Source organism: Phyllostomus hastatus, unplaced genomic scaffold (assembly GCF_019186645.2).
Source record: "Phyllostomus hastatus isolate PE091 unplaced genomic scaffold, TTU_PhHast_1.1 phas_contig_86, whole genome shotgun sequence".
Taxonomy (NCBI): domain Eukaryota; kingdom Metazoa; phylum Chordata; class Mammalia; order Chiroptera; family Phyllostomidae; genus Phyllostomus; species Phyllostomus hastatus.
The window spans coordinates 19,260,340-19,278,135 of NW_025333977.1; the positions used below are offsets into that span (position 1 = coordinate 19,260,340).

At 38.4% G+C, this 17,796-nt stretch overlaps 1 protein-coding gene across 1 annotated transcript in view; it reads right to left on the minus strand.

Annotated features, from left to right (window-relative positions):
• WDR49 (WD repeat domain 49) overlaps positions 1-17,796 on the minus strand; it is a 125,055-nt gene that overhangs the window by 25,646 nt on the left and 81,613 nt on the right. Inside the window, exons 11-15 of the mRNA XM_045851169.1 lie at positions 15,979-16,077; positions 14,177-14,341; positions 12,233-12,420; positions 11,118-11,315; positions 6,028-6,209 (exon numbers count right to left, since the gene is read on the minus strand). Coding sequence (XP_045707125.1) covers positions 6,028-6,209; positions 11,118-11,315; positions 12,233-12,420; positions 14,177-14,341; positions 15,979-16,077 — 832 coding nt within the window. The remainder of the gene's footprint in view (positions 1-6,027; positions 6,210-11,117; positions 11,316-12,232; positions 12,421-14,176; positions 14,342-15,978; positions 16,078-17,796) is intronic.

Below are 17,796 nucleotides of genomic sequence, written 5' to 3' on the forward strand. Positions count from 1 at the left end.
TATGAGCAGTTAAGTCTTGTAGGCATTAGGTTAAGACTTTTCTCCCAGAAAAGTATTTTTGAAATAAATTGAGGTATAAAAGGTTAAGAAGGCCTAGAAGCAGTGGGATCTATCTTTGGACCAGTTTTCACCAGATCTTGATTTTTCCCCAAACAGCTCGAGCTCTTTCCTGCTTTTAGACCATTCACTTTCTCACCCAGTGGTATTTAAATCAAATGCCTTTTGCATAAAACAAAGACTTTGCCTATCTTCACTAAAGAATGTAATACACGGAGGAAGAGCAGCAGGCAGAGGGTAGCAGAGAATCTCCAGGGAATCGCAACAAATTGCACACGTAGATGACTGCCTAGAAAACGGAGCTGTGCTGATAAAGCTCCAGGGCAAAGAGCAGTTCTGTGACAACCAGACTGCAGATGTAACTTCACATTCAGAGGCCAACCTATTGCTTCTTTTCCATAGATAGCTGATATTTGGGAGAGTGATTAATATGTAAATATACAGAGAACTCGAAAAAGGTGAATATTCCTGAAAGTCCAATAGTATTAATGGATAAAGACAAAGAAGCAGAAGAATGTAATAAAGAGCTGAGAGTTGAAAACTTTTTGCACACATGTCTTGGATGGTGATGCAGGAAAGTGGTCCTGCTACGGGCAATCATAGCATTGCCATCAGTTCAATGAGAAGGAAAGGCTCTAACTGACCTCTCATCTCTTGGTTCTGGATATAAAGGGGAGGAATGATGTGTGACAAATCCCCAGTGCCCTTCTAGGCATTAAAGGAAAGTGAAGCTGCCTAGAATAGTTCCTTATACATAACAGGCTCTTGGCAAAGTATTTGATCACTTCACTCAGAAACTAACTTTTCAATATTGTCACAGGACGCTTTTTGGGCAGGCAGGATAGAGTGGTGGCAAAATGTGCTGACCCTGAAGTCAGAATGCCTGCTTTGAGTCCTCTGGTTCATCTCTTGCTGGTCAGCTGACATTGAGCAAATAGCTTAACCTCCGTGTGTCTTGCTTTCCTAGTGTCTTGTGAAATAGTGATCATAATTGTAGCTGTTTCTGAAGATTACAGGGACAATTAAATTAGTTTAACACATAAAGACCTTAGAACAGTGCCTGGACTATGGTAAGAGCTCAATAGGTATTGGCTAAGCTTGATATTTTGTACTCAAGGCAGAGAGATCCAATGCTGCCTGTAGCCAGTTACAACACTCCTGGGAACTATCAGAATGATCAGACAAAAAAATAAGAATATACAGCATTTACAAAAATAATAATTTGTTGTACAAGTATTTTTAAGACTTAAGTTTCAAAAATGGAGTAGACTTTCATTTGCTTTCATTTGTCATATGTGAGTTGCATGATAGTTATGGCCACAGAATGTTGGAGAAAGTAGACTGTCAATCCTCCAAGTGTTTTATGTCACATAAGACCTGATTTAAAATGAGATTTTAATGTTCTGTGTATTTTTTTGTCATAGTTGTCCATAAATTTTCCAATTTAATTTCTCACATAAAGTCTACTGGTAGAAAAGTTAGGTAATCAGTAGCATAAAGAATAGTAAGTATCAGTTTCCTCATTACAATAATATAGAATTTAGAACATCGCAATTATTTCATATGTCTAAAAATGTTACTTTTAACTGTATCTTCTGCCTTACATAAACTTTCCGAAAAAGTAAAGGAAAGTTCCATTTCATTTCGTACATGATTTTTTAAATTCTGTTCTCTAACAACCTGATCCTCATTGGCAAATTTTTTAATGGTAGCCAAAGGAAAATTTGTTGCTAAAAGCTAGTAGAAAAGACTTGCATTTCATTGTCCTAGAACAAGAATAATGCTCAATGAAAGAGACCTCTACAAAGGGACAGATTTGACCTAACATTACAGTCATTCTACAATAAAGAGTGGGTCAGTAACAGGGATGGCTGTCCGTGAGATGGTGAGCTCATCCCATAGCAATTGTTCAGAAGGAGGCTGGGATATGCTTCTCCTAAGGGTGCCATAGGAGTTAGTTTTGTAGACTTTGAGTATTTCTCTCAACTTGATTATTATTGAATTATTAAAGGTTAATAAGCATGTGAAAAAATGTTCACTTCTATTAGTAATTTAAAATGCTATCTAAAGCAATAAAGAAGATGATGGCAACATTTTTAAGAAAATGACAACAGGCAGTGTTGGTTCACTTCTATAAGTAATTTAAAAATGCTACATAAAGCAATAAAGAAGATGATGACAACATTTTTAAGACAATGACAACATGCAGTGTTGGTTCAGAGGCCACCAATTTCATACACGCTGGAGAGAGAGTCCACATGATGGGACAGCAATTTAGCAAGATGACCCAAAGGCTTTTAAACCTTTTGACTCAGCAACTCCACTTCAAATAATTTATTCTAATGGTGAACTCAGCTGAGTACTTTAACAAGTGCACATGAAGGTATTTAAAGAAATGTTCACCCAGTTAAAATTTGTGAACCGTGTAAATGTTTGAAGAGTGTTGTTAAAAAGCCACATGATACATTCCTAGGGAGTCATTAATGAATGTTGATGTCTGTGGAGATTCGTATTAAAAATACAGAAATGAACTTGCTGTATACTTTTGAGTGATAGAACAGGTTATAAATTATGTATACTAAATCCTCATTTTTATAAACTTCACATTTATTTATTTGCATAAGTATGCCCAGAACAAACCTGGAAAGTGAAATTCCTAATTGTCAACAATGGCTTTGCTATGGGTGATTACTTTCATCTTCTTCTTATTAATTTTTACTCCAGATTTCCCCAATGAACATTTACTATTTTTGTATTAAAATATTCTGAGCTTATATTTTCTAAATTATTTTATCTACATTTTTCTAGATTAACTTTTGGTGATTCCATAAACTAAATAGTAACATAAATGAAGAAAAATGTATGTCCACTGTAGTTTTTCTGTCTATTTTATCCTTTAATTTATTTATTCTTCTTTTTTCATTTTCTAAGAGTAATATGATTTTTGCAGAACCTAAGGAAAGGTAAAATTTATATCTCTGTATCAATTGTTAACTTAGCATTAGGACTTCCTTACCCTCTTAAATTCTATATTCATCTCCATCTCCCCAGAGTTTAAATGGAAGGTGACATTTTACCACCAACCTACTTCTCAGACATAATATTATAAAATACCCTAAGTACTACAGGAGACTGGTATTTATGTATAAACCAGAAGATATATATGCTAAGATTTTTATCCTGGGAAAAGAATCTTAAGATTTAAAACAAAAATGTAGTTTTTGTTTCTCCATCTTTCTTACTGTTTCATGCCTCCATCGAAACATACCCCTACCTGCACACACCTGTACTGAAAGCACCTTTCCTCTTTCATCTCTTTAAATTCTTGTATATATTTCTTTCATATGTTTGTATATAGACAAGAGTTGGCATGATTCTTCTACTTGGATTTACTAATCTGATTAGGAAAACAGCACATTCTTCAGAATAATTTTTTCTCAGGGAAGGCATCCTCTGAGATCTCCTCAGTACTGGATGGAGGCCATGAAAAACATCTTACAGCTGACAATGACTTTGCACCTGTATGTTTTCCACACAAACTTACTGGGAGAAGTGAGGGACGTATATATCTGACAAGTCAATTCTGAGGATACATTTTTAACCTTTTTCTTTCAATTTGTTCAATAACTTAAATGACATCATTCGGTACTACATCATTACTACAACACCTTAAAATTATTTCAATCCAGTCATCTAAATTAGATAAAGGCAGAAATTTTAAAGATCACAGGTATTTTTGATATATCGATTTGACAAAGCACAGGACAGTAGTGATAACTTTGTTTCTTACTGCTGGAAATTTCTCCCAAGGCCTACAGAAACTTATGACCAAGGTGAGAAGATCACTCTGCTATATACCTAGTTCATCTGGCAGAATGCAAAATTCTAGGTTTAAGAGAAATCTGTGAATTTAAAAACCTACATATCAGCACTAATTTTCATAATACAAAGTGTCATGAAACAATAGGAAATGCAGTAAGATGAGATGGAAGTCAAGAAAGAAGTAAACTGTCAAACTGCTAATTTTTAACTCTAACGAAAGACTCAAAAATACTAGCTCAGTCTGTCACAAGGAAGGGGAAACTAAGATATTTGCTGAAATACTCTTAAACAGGAACCTATAACACTTGCCTTTACTCTTCCAGGGGTGTGACAGGAAAAAACACAATGAGCTACCTGTGTTATCCTGGGTAACTTTATATCCTGATCTATAAAATTGAGCTGGACAGCTGGGTGGGGTATTTTGTCATAGTGAAAGTCCTTCCATTCTCAGGATTCTATTATTGTGCAGGACTGGTCACGCTATATTTCTAAATTGAAAAGATCATTCTCCCTGAAAGTAAAATGCCACTTGACATTTTAGCAAGCCATAATTCAAAGAAATAGAAGAACAAATACCAAGTGTAATTTAGTGTAACAAAAGGTTTAAAAGAGATTTTTTTTCTTCTATTTCCCTGTCAGCAGAGGTCCAAAAGGTCTGAAAGCAAAATAATTAATTAAGAGGTAAAAAGTAACCCACATTCCTAAGTGAGGTAGTTCGAAAACCGACCTGGTGATGATACCCAGGCCAACCACCATTTTGAGATATAAACAGACCAGAGATGCGATAACAGAAGGGAGGAGAGGAGAGACTTTGTGTGCTTGAGGTCCACTCCCACAAGGGTGGAGGGAGGCTTCCCCTTGAATTCTAGCATCCATTCACATAAACCAGTCCAAGAGTTTAATGTGTACTGCCTGCAGAAATCATTAGAGGGACACAGTAGAACAGTGGTTCATTAAATCCTGAAAAAGCCTACAGGAAAAAAGTTGTGCTGGAGCTACCTAGGTGAGTAAGCCTGGAAGGGACAACCAGGGAACAGTTGGTGTGGCAAGGATGAGTACGTTTCCTACTGGCTAAGCAGAGGTTAACCCAAGAAGAGTTGTGCAAGAGTGAAGGCCTACCAGAGCACGGCAACTGAAACAGAAAAACACTGTGATGTATATTTCCAAAGGTAACCCCAGCTGGTGTGGCAGAGCCATAGGAGACTGGCCAGAGAGGGAATTGATTTGGAAATGTGCTGAGGTCCCTGAGCGGGGCCATCAAAGAACACACAAGTGTACCTCCTTAAGGTAAACTAGGGACTTTAGTTATTCATAAAGTATCAATACTGGTTTATCAACTGTAACAAATGTACCACATTAACGTAAGGTAGTAGGTAATGAGGTGGGGAATATAGAAACTCTGTACTTTTTGTGCAATTTTTCCTAAATTCCTTAAAAAAGTAATATATACACATGGTAAAAAAATTTCATTTGTATCAAAGAAAATACAATGAAAGAAATCATCCTTTCAAAAATAATAGTTGTTTAGTATGAAAGGTAAAATTCAGAGAGCATAGGTTAGCAAGACTATCGGAAACAAAAGAAGTAACTATTGCTGCCTGGTGTGAGAGGAAGAGGAATGCAAAAAGGGGGTCGGTCTAGCAGAGTGCTGTAAAGGAAGACATGGCTGAACAGCAGCATGAAGGAAAAGCTAGGAGCATTAAAAAGAGAGTCATGTCTAATAATCAAAGTTAGGCTCTTTGAACTTCTGTCACATAATCTTCCGTGCCCTGTACCAAAATCAGGAGTAAAACCCAATATACATTCCGGGATAGATACGGGCATGCATACATACACACACACACTTTTTTTTTTAGGAAAGAGGCTAATTTCTACAATTAGGTGGTTGATGGAGCAGAAACAAAGGACTGGAAGACACTGAATAGAAATAAAAAATTCAATGAAGGCAAGAAATAAGAACCACATATAACCCTGAGGACATACATATTCCCTCTGCCACATGCAAACCTATCAACCCCCACCCCCTCAATTTTAGAGAAACCGTGATGGTCATTGGACATCACAGAGCACAGAAGGATGTCTGGGCCAGCTCCCCTAGGTTCTATCTGGACTCCAGTTGACATCTGGGTAACACTTAAAATTACTTACTTGTATATTGACTCGGCTTTGTTTTTCTTATCAAATAGAGAAAGTTCTGTTGGGTCTAAACATGATTCCTCCTTAGAAAGTAAAGGAATTTCCCTTACACTCTCTTCTTGAGTCTCAGTTTTTGTTAAATTATTATCTTTCTTAGGAAGAGAAAAACAGTTTTCAATTTTCCAATGCTTTGCCTATGAAAACAAAGAGATTTATTTTATTTGTATGGCTTTATTTCCTAGAACAGTTATATTCTACACTGTTAATTAAAGTGCTAGGGACATACACAATAGAAGAATGAGACATGTTTCTGTTCCCAAAAAACGTAGTCTTGCAAGGGAGCTAACACATATCCACGGAACTTTAATAAAGATAAAAAGGCTAAGTGTCATCAGAAACTAACAAAAACTCCCTGAGAACATAATAACGAAGAAAATAGACATTCCTACTTTTAAAGTCCTGAATAGAAAAAATATATATATTAACTAAAAAGAAAAACAAAACTTTTGTTGAAGAATCATCAGTTTATTTTTGATACAACTACTACTTTTTGTCTTATTTCCTAAAAATATCAAAAGCCAGTCCAATTACTGAGCCTTTTTCCCAGAAAATATATGTACTATTTAATAGTTTTAACAGATTTAGGCTATATTTCTTACTTTGTGTCCATCTACCAAAGGCTCCCAATGACTATTTTATATTTTAAATACGGAACCAATTTCCTTGTTGCTTATCATTCTGCACTGCAGACACAGGAATGCACCAGAGAACACAGCCCGCATGATAGCGGGGTGACAGCGGGCATGCCCAGGATGTCCGACTGGTCCACAAGCTGATAGCCTTGTCAGAAGGGCGTGTTGAGTGAAAGGCCGACCGGAGGCAGGAAGACAATGCCAATGAATGAATCAAGGCTCACATGAGATGATCCAGAGGGAATAAAACTCAGCCTGGGCATTCAGAGACGATAGAGAAAGGCGGGGACTGCACTGATCACAGAGTCCATTTTACACTTACTCTCAAGGAATGACCTATGTTCTTTTTCAAGAAAAGCAAGAGATATGGATCTTATATGAAATGTCTTAATTTTCAATGTGGGCAATGAAATCCAATTTTAAACACTGAGTGAATGGGCACAAAGTCACTGGCCCCCAGAAAAGGAGCCGCAGAGGTGCTAATACAGGAGGATCTGGTGAGATTGCTGGAGAGACAAGAAGGACCCTGAGGCAGTGCAGGAGAGAAGCCGGGAGAGTCAGAAAATGCTGGAGGTGGTGGGACTGAAGCCACAGCACAGCCTGTAGTAGATTTCCATACCCTCAGGTAAAGGGATATGGAAATATACCAGCATCCCCTTTGTGCCAGACAGTGGAGCACATAAAATTTTAGGCCAGTAGATTTAAACAGAGGGCATGTACAGAGACTTGATCCTTCTGGTTCCCCTCACTTCCTGGATTGGGGGCCAACTTGTGCCAAAGCTAAGTCCTCTACCCAGGTGTGCATGCCCCCATGATGGCATTGGGACACCACAGCTCTGTGCAGCATCGAAGGCCGCACCCTTCTCTGCCTTTGAGATCCGTGCAGGGACACAGGCCCAAAGTGTTCGAGGGCCCCTTTGGTGCAAGCAGTCTTGAGTGCTGGGTCCCAGGATGGAGCAACGGCAGGACTGGCTACAGTGGTTGGCAGTGCCCCAGGTCCCTCCCGCCCGTGGGAAGCAGTGATGGTGATGTGTCTATGCCCGGCACGCTACAGGGCCATGCATGTACACAGACTCCAGGAAGATTTCTGGAGCCATACTGACCAGGAACCAGCTAATACATCTGGATGGATGATCATGCTGCAGCCACCTGTGTTTTCCAAAAGATGGTATTTTAAGTGGGAGAAGGGATTCCAGGCATAGTTTTGAACTAATCTAACAAAGCCTGGTGGTGTTATTTTTCTTTGGGTGTTTTAGGGGGAATGGACTCTGAGGCAGAAGCCTGTCATTCTTCCAAAATTGTGTAGCTTTTAAATAAAAGATTCCTTTCCTTTTTTGACCAGACTTCTGCCTCCGGAATTTACATGCAGCCTGGGCAGCAGGACCCCATCTCTGTTTGGTAACAGTGCCAGGAAACAAACTCCACCCATCCCAACTGTGGTGAGTGCTTAAAGACAGTCACTGAAAATATGCATGCAGCACCTAATTTCTTTTTACACCACAGCCGCCTGACAGTTTTCTGGGGTAAATGTATCTCTGTGGTTAGAGCATCTCCACTCCCATTTCTCCAACTCTAGCAAGAGAGACACACCACCACTTATTTTTAAAAGTCTAACTTGAAAAGCAATCTTAGATCAATAGTTATGTTGTAAAAGAGATTCACATTTATTTGAAAAAAAACTTCTTTCATGAAATATGTAGAATCGCATTGCATTAAATTTTAAACACTTTAATCAGACTGTGTATAATTCAAAAATTAAGTCTTCACATGGGAAATTAAAATCCATTAATGCTTTCCTCCTGTTTTTATAATCGCTAGACCAGAATTAATTCAACTAGAAGACAAATTCCTCATTCAAATGTAGGGCAAAAGTCACTATGCTTTACAAATCAAGTTTGTTCAGTAAAAATTGTCCTGATCCTAGTTGTATTTACTAACTGGCTCTCTTCTTATCTACATATTTCTGTCTGCCTCCCATATCCTGCTGTAAAAGGATGCCTCATCTTACACACTACGAGAAGGGCATCCACTAGTGCTACTCTCCAGCATTTACTCTCCACCAGTAAAACTAGTGCTACTAGTTTTACTCTTCCTATCCTTTCTCCCTCCCATCCCCTTTCTCGCCCTGGTCCCCTGTGCTTCTTGGGACTAGCAACACCCATGTCCAAGACTGTTTGATTTAAAATAAGTCTTTAAAAAAAACTTTAAAAGCCCAAGCAGAAGGGTCTAGAAAACACAACTATCCCTACTTTGCCAGACTTGACTTTGTAAAACTATACCAGCTTCCTCTGCTGACTCTTTTTCTGCCTTCAATAGCAGGAAAAACAAAACAAAATAAAACAAAAAAACTATTTTCATGCAGGCTTTGGGGGGCTGAAGTCCTTCAAAATAACTAAGGAAAAATATCAAAGGCATAAAAGTGAACAGTTCTACTAGCACATACTTCTTAATTAAAATAAAATTTAGATACAGATTGTGTTTTGTGGGCACAGTTTATATGGCGCCCACACATGAGATAGTCTTATTTTTGTTTCAGTCCCATCTACGGAGACTTCTTATATTCTAGCTGTCACCCGCTTGATGTCGCTTTGATCACCTGTCATTCTAACATCCACCTCAACTCACGCGAACCCACGTGGCCTGTCTATATAGCAATGTTAGCACCGCATTAACTTCTCCGCTGCCCGAAACAGCCTTCCACCTCTTCCCAAGTTCAGGATGCCAGTGTGCACTGCTCTATGTCACTCTCTACACGCCTACTCACACACTCGTTCAAGTCCCCACTCAGATGTTGTTTTTTATTCTAAGAAAAGTCTAGCACTTGCCTCATTTACAGAGCAGGAGAGATTGCAGCTCTTGAGTGTTACACTGAGACTCCCACATTACCCGGCCAAATGTGGGTTCTCACCTCCCCATATCATTTTCAGATTTACCCTCACCCTTCACACCCTAAAGGGTTGTACAGAGTTCTTTCAGCACAGGTGAACATCATTGAACTGACTTTACCAATAGAGCGACAACAGGCTTTGTCTTCCCACATGAAGAGAATGGCTGTGCTCTCACAGCATGAGAGTGGCACCCGAGGTTGCTGAGTGGAACCAAGTCAACGAGCCATACAGACAGAAATTAAGGTCTGAGCGTAACCTCACACCACCGTGTTTGAACAGTACTGGTTGAAACAGATCAAGCCGATATTTTGTTCTCAAAAGCACAAAAGGAACAGAAGCAGAGTTTCCATGAAAACAAATAAACAAAAAAGAATCAACATGTGAGAAAATGAATGCTTCCTTTCTTCCATTCTCCACTTCCATGCCCTCCCCACCACGGGCAGGTACAAACGAGAGTTTACTTTTATGGGAGGTGGAGATTAAAAACATGAACTCTGACATGAGCCAGCTTCAGTTAAAAGCAAAACTCTACTACATATTAGCTTTTGTGAGCTCGGGCAATTTATTCAAACTCTCTGCACCCATGTTTCCTCGTGTAAAGTAGGAATAATAAAAGTTCTTTCATAATGGGATGGGCAATTGTGCAGATTACATGAGATAAAATGAAATAGAGATCTTACAAAAGTCCTCCAGGAATACAGGAAAAACTCAGAAAACATCAGCTATTATTATTTTCACGGAAGTAAACTAAATGATGAGCAGCAAGGTTTTGGGGGAAGGTGGGTGAATACAGTGAAATCTATTGATTGTGCAAGTTCCCTAAGCCCCTCCCCTCTTCAGGGGATCTGGGATGGAAACTGGAGATCAGGAGACTCTCAGTGTGTTGGGGGAACGATTTGGGGCAAGGACTCCCTAGCAGCTGAGGGTCTCTCTTCCCGTCACTGGGGCTGGTGGACCAGGGGGTTCTTACTCCTTGGAGGCCTTTTGGACCACAAGGTCCACCGCCCTGTGGCTCTAGCCAAATTCATTGTCATACCAAGAAATGAGCTTGACAAAGTGGTCATTGAGGGCAATGCCAGCCCCAGTATTGAAGGTGGAGGGCATGGTTTGTTTTTTTTCTAAAATTTTCTATTTTATTATTAACTTGATTATTACTTGACAGTCAGAGCCTTCTGTGTTTAATGAAAGATGCTAATATTATCCACGTTGTATTTTGACTCAGTTTTGAAATGGAAAGAATTCACTTATTTTAGAGGGAAAAAAAAGGTTTTGTAGAAATCCTGGACTCAGTTGAGCCTCACAGAGTCAACATCTTTCCCTTCTGTGGAGTCCTGCAGGGGATGGAGCATCCATGATTCACGGTCAACAGGACAAGAGACGCCTGGGGCCACAGCTCCAGAACGGAAGTCAGTTCTTTCACGACTAATGATCATCAACAGCCGTTGAGATTCAAATGGAAATCAGCCCAAGTCGTACTAAATGTCAGGTAAACACTAGAATAATAAAGAAGCAATATTTCTACCTGACCGAAGATCCAGACAGAAGCACCGCAGACATCCGTCACGCAAATGCTGCAGTCTGCCGAGGACGAGATAATCAGTGACCTGCCGCCGGGCTCGCACATCGCTAAGGAACTTATCTGGTCTGCATGAGGTTGGAAGGATCTTATCAGAGTTGGAGTCTGTGTGATTTTATTCTCACTAGAATTAAGACAGTACTCCTGAAGGGAAAGAAATGCCAGAATTCTAAAAAGTCCAAATATTAAATTATTGCAGTGATACAACATTTCTTTAAAAAAAAATGCCTCATACAGAAATGAAAAGCAGGCCCACTTGGGAACAATAATCTGTGATCCAAATGCAAAAGAATAGTTCATGATAACAGAGGTTAGAGAAATGATACGAACACACACAAAAAAGGTTTGTAATTTATTTAACTAACTTAAAAATACAAAGAAAGGAAGGAGGGGAGAGGAAGGATGAAAAGAAAAAATGAACAGTAAAGTCAGTTATTTGATAAAAGGGAACTTTATCACCTACAGGTAGTCTCATATTATACAATTGTATAATATTATTAGAAAATTAAGGAGGTAATCGGTGACACAAGAATCCTAAATTAACTCAGGATGACAGTAATGTTAGATGAAGAATGAGTACTTTATTTAAATTGTGTTTATAGTCTTATTTCAAATAAGGTATAAACCTAAGTATACTCACATAATGTTGCAGTACCTTACTGACAATACTGCATTCTTAAACTGGGTGATTGACTTGAGTATATATTAACAGAAGATTTTTAATACTAAGAAAAATCTGGTTTTCTCCATAAATTACTTAAAGGAAGTCACTGTTCAATACATGTAAATATTTCCTTTAAAATACTCAGACTGTCGAGTGGGGGGAGCGCCTGTAAGTTACATATATGTCTCACCACTGCACTGTATACCTGAAACTAATACAATTTGGAATGCGAATTGTAAGTAAAAAAGTTTTTAAAAATTAGAAGAAACTACTGTAAAAAATAAATAAAATACTAAGAATAAGCATTTCTTCTTTTATCTAGGAAATAGACAAGACTGGACTCATAGTAATCTTCAACAAAAAGCAATAAAAAATAAAGATGATGTGTTCAATTCACCTCTATATTCCAGACATTTATCCATCCGTCAAGATCTCCTGTGGTGAGGTATCGATTCAATTTATCAGTAGCCATAATAATAGATCCAACTCCACTATGAGCCAAAAATTCAGCCAGAAGTTGCTTCTTAAATGTATTCCAGAATCTGACATACCCAGACCCTCCACATGACACCAAGTTAGCACCTCCTGACGTGTAAAGGAACATCGAGTGAGGAAACTGTGACAATAATGACCAGAAACAACTTCAGTGGCTTGCCCTGTGGAAAGCGAACGCATGTTGTGGAGGTGGGTAACCCTGAGACCAATTCACAGCATTCTCATTCTCTCAAATATAAAGTAGAGATAACCCTATGATAATCTCACTGGGTTAGGTTGAATATTATATGAGATAGGGTATGTAAGATGTTCCATTAAACTTAGTTCCCTTTCCTTCATTTATTATTTTGGTATTATTTGGGTTTTTTAGCTAGAACAGAATTAAGTTGTTCCTTCACATAAACCTATAAGATATTAATTGCAACTTGATGATTATATTCTGATTACATAACACTCATCTTTCTTGATAACCCATTAGACATAAGTAACAAAGTAAAACTCTTCATGCATAGGTCTGGCTGCATACATGTACTTATAGCAGTATAATTATTGTTTTCTCCATGAGGTAGCATGCTTAGAATCTATTTGTGAGCTTATTTTTACATTTTTAATCAAGAATTTATTGTAAGCTCTTATGAGACATTTTTTTGGTTCATAGGCCTAGAACTAACCTTTTCATTTGCCATTCTTATATGCTTTGTAAAAGCACCTTACTTAAATTATTCTTCTGTGTCAAAGTTCCTATTATTATGTGTTAAATCTGTAGATGACTATCAATTTTCTTCACAAATGTACTGCCGATTAACAATCATATCTGTTTAAGGTAGAAATAATAGCATGTAGCTGCTTCAGTAGAAACAATTTAGGAATACTGATAACATTAAGAAAGAATTAGTCAAGGAAATGAGAGCAATTTCAGGATAATAGTTCATTTTGTGAATATAAGTGAGTTTCGGAAAATAGAAAGTTTGAGAATCTAACAGTTTCAAAAGCTTCATCAGCACTAAGCTAACATGGTCATTGAGAACAGAGGGGAAATTAAGATAATGTTTATTGCACCTCTATAATACTAAATAACCGCAGTAAACCACATGGTAGCACCAGTGTTTGCACATATCTCAACAGAAGCTCTAACCAGGCCCCTGCCACGCAGCTGGTCAAGACACCCAGCATATTAGACCCGCTCCAAAACACTTACGACAAAAAGTAGGCACCTCTCTTGCCCTGGCTGGGATCAGCAGTTATTTTAAATGTTGCTGTTGCCTCCAGTCTCAGGTTCCACACTATTTTCTCCTAGTCAGTTGTGAGTGAGCTGCCAGTGTAGTCAGCCTGAGACTCCACCATGCTACTGTATGTAGACCTACGCAGAGCTCATGTATTTGGAACATTTTTTTAATGTTAAAATTAAATTTATTGGGGTGACATTGGTTAATAAAATATATAGGTTTCAAGTGTACAGTTATGTGATATATCATCTGTATGTGGCATATTTCTTACCGTGCCCTCTGCCTTACCAACCCTCTTTGTGTCATGGCTGGAATGCCATTCTGATTGTTGCCAATGTTAGGTAACTTGCCAGAGTTTTTCTCGCTCTGATTCTGACCTATGCAGTACTGTAAAATTGCTGATAGGGTCTAGCCTGGCTCCTGTTCTTGGGCCCATCCCCTTGAACCCTAACCACATTGGCCGGTTAGGGTTTCCCGTGACCTAGCACTGACTGTTAGCTGGACTCAGTCAAACTCCGTAAGTCTTAGATACGATTAGATCGAATTCTCTTTATTGCCCCATTTTCCAGCATTTTACAATACATCAAAGCACTCTACAGTCAAAAATAGATATAGTTTACCTGTCATTGCAATGTCTTTTCTTGCCTCAAGGAAGCAAAGCCTCATAACAGCATTATTGCCCGCGGAGCTTGTCTCAAAGGAGCCAGCTCCCTGGATAGCCTGCTCTGCTGTGGGGTGGCTGGAGCTGCCCCGCCCCACACCAAGGAGCTTTTGAGGCTTTATATCTGTGCCAGAGACAAAGCCAGGGAGTCGTAATGAAGAAAAATATCTGCTTTTCAAACAAATGCTTGTGAAAAACAACAGGCCCACCTTCATCACAATCTCAGATGACCCCATCAAGTCTCAGAATAGGTTTCACTCAACATTCACCCAGCCTTCTGCTATCCACTTCCTCAACCTCACCTTGAAGGATTGTTTCATTCCCTTTTGGTGTGCATATTCCATGTACTTACACTGTTTTCCCTTGATATGAATTAATAAGGATTTCATTTTGTAGTCGCTAGATACGTTTAAGACAAATATGATTCTATTACCATAACATTTTCAGCTTCCTAATCATTAATATTAATCTTGCAAAAATTTAATAAACATGAGCTATGACTATTTAAATATATTTAAATGATCTTTTTTTAGTAAGGTTACTTGTTAGTGAGTTGCCTTGGAAACAATATTCCTAATGGTATTTTGATTATCTCATGACATCATCTCCAAGCCACACTAATAAAAACTGGGGGTGTTCATCTTAGAACCTATGAATAGTCTACACATAGTTATGAAAAATCTGTACAGAAGTATCTTCAAATTTTTAAAACAAGAAATCTACAGCAATGTCTCTAGTTTCTTTTAGAAATGTGATGCTATCTTCTCTTTTTTATCCATCTCTATGTTTTTAATGGTAGCCATGGTTAAGTTTGCTATGAGACCAAGACAGTGCTCTCCTAAAAGTCAAGAGAGAGGAAGAGGCAGAAATCCATTCTCTCTGTGGAGAGTTCAGATGAACCTAAATGGTTAATTTCTTGAACATAAAGCAGGTCAGAGTTGTGGGCCTGTGGGCTAATAAGCCCGGAATCTCTTAAATTTGTTTCCTTACTCTTATCACATCAGTCCCTCTGCTTTTCACTTACACACACACACACACACACACACACACACACACACACCCTGTAGCTAATGACCAGTCTTTTCCTAAGGTCCAATTCAGCCTCTCTGAGTTTATCCAATTGAGTCAACAGCACCGTGCTAGGCCATGAGGAATGACATATTCATTACCTGAATAAATGAGTCTGAGGAAAAACCTTTAGTATCTAAAGAAACTAACATAAAATGTGAAAGTCAATTGTCAAGACATTTTGCTTAAGTATAAAATATTAATGTGCTCAGCTAAATTCCCATAAAATACAATATACTCCCATCTAATGTTCCTCACAGGTTTCTAAAGCAAGAAATAATTTAAGATTTCCAGGTGGCATAATATTTAATGCACGCTCCAGACTGAGCCTGAGCAACCAATCAAGTGAACATGAGTTCCCATTTTCTTGCCAAGGGTTCACTCAAAGGCAATTTGGTGAGGCTTATTGGTGAAAACTAAACTAGATAGAAATGAGAGACTTGCTCCCTGCTCTCAGTAATTCAGAAATGCTGATATAGTATAAAGAGAAAAAATGGCATGCCATGGAGAATTTGCTAAACCAAGTAAATCTCAAGGTTTTTTAAAGTCACTTTGACAACAATATCCCTAATCCCTGGTGCCTATACTCAATCATCCATAATTTAGGAGAAAGATGCAATGGTTCATGAATAAACAATCAGGCCTACTATGGTTTGACTCAGCCACGTTTTTTTAATTTCAAATTGCACTCACCTGATTTTGATTTTAACAGCCTCTGGTAATCCGGGTGAAGGACATAGTGAGCATTTTCTGTTCGACTGTTCCACAGAATAATTTCTCCATCATAACTCCCTATATGAGCCAGGAAGGAGTGTATAAATTGCCAGAAAGTTAGAGAAATATGGGCAATGGCAATGAGAAGTCATTATCATAATATCTTGCATGGAATGTGGCACGTAGTAAGTACTCTACATGTTTTTGGAGACATGAATGAATAAAAATAGCTAGTATTTGTATTAAACTTCAGAACACATGATCCTTACAACCTATCTGTGCATTGAGTATGCTAGAAATTGCTGTTATATATCTTTATCTTTTTTATCTTTTTAATGATGTTCAAGTACAGTGGTCTCTATTCGCACCCCCCCACTCCCTCCTACCCCATCCATCCCTGCCTCCCATCCTCAATTCTACCCCCCTTTGACTTCATCTTTTTATCTGATAGTAATAAAGCTTTCAGAATAAGGGCTTTGCAATTTAAATAGCTTGAGTTTAACTCCTGATTTTTCCACCTACTATCTGTGCAACCTTGGGCAAAATATTTAACTCTACATGATGCCACAATTTCCTTATCTAAAAAACTGGGTTGAAATTATATTTATCTTCTAGGATTGAGTGAGCGCAGGCCAATCAAAGTTTTCTAGTTTTCTGTTTCCCACATCTCTTCTATGGTGTGTGTGTATCTTCTTCCTAGTCCCTCCCTCCTACATTCTTTATTGCATGTTGCTTTCTCCAATCCTAAGCAGAAAGTCCCTTCCTACTGCTCTTCACAGAGAACATAGGAAAACCCAAATAATGAAGCTAAGTCTGATCGAGCCCGTCTTGGAAAGGAGCAATGCAAGCCAGATCGCTGCTCTCAGCTGCTCAATGAGGACAGCTCCCTACTGAGCAGTGTCAATGTCAAGAGCAGAGGGGAAAAGCCAAGTTTGAGGGGGATATACACATGGTGCCTTTGGTGGGATTTGGAGAGAGAAGAGAGTAATAATACCAAACTCCGTACTGTCTTGGGGACAGCAACCTGTGAAACTCACAAATTAGCCAAGGATGATATATTTGCATAGATTAGCTGCCCATGGCGGTACCTACCTTCTCCTATGATTTTGCAATGCTTTATTCTCAAAGTGTTTGACTAAACATTTTCACACAGGACTGGTAAAATGAGAATGAGTGAAGACATTATGTATTCACCAGTTACAATGGTATTTTATGACACTCCAAAATAACAGCTATAAAGCCTTATAGATTACTTATTTCCATCGTTGTTCAGTATGTGATACTCCCTGTGGGAGCTGACTTCCAGCAGCTAAAAAGCAAATTGAATAGTAGTGTTGACTCTACTGGAAGGTAATCAGGAAAGTCCTAAAAACAGTGCGACTTTAAGTGGAGATAGAGCAGTGAACCTCATATTGTAACACTTCATAGATATCCTGGCTCTTTTCCTGTAAGTTTTCATTCCTCCTAATTAATCACATTTTTTATTCTATTTTTAAAAAATAGCCTGTCAAAATATGGGCTTGTTAATTTCATGGTGCAATCTGTCTTTATAAATTGTTTTCTTTGGCCAGAAATGATCCAACATTTTGATTCTCTTTAATATGTCACATCAAATTCTGCTCATGGATGTTTTTAAGAGCTTAAATGTGTTGACATTTCTATGAAGCCAGTCTTTAACCAATATTACTTAGACTACATTGTGCCAAAGGGTTAATATGATTCCATTATGACACATCTGAGTACCACAGAAGTACATTTTTATCCAGGGTCCCTAATGCTTCTCCTGGTAAAAGGACA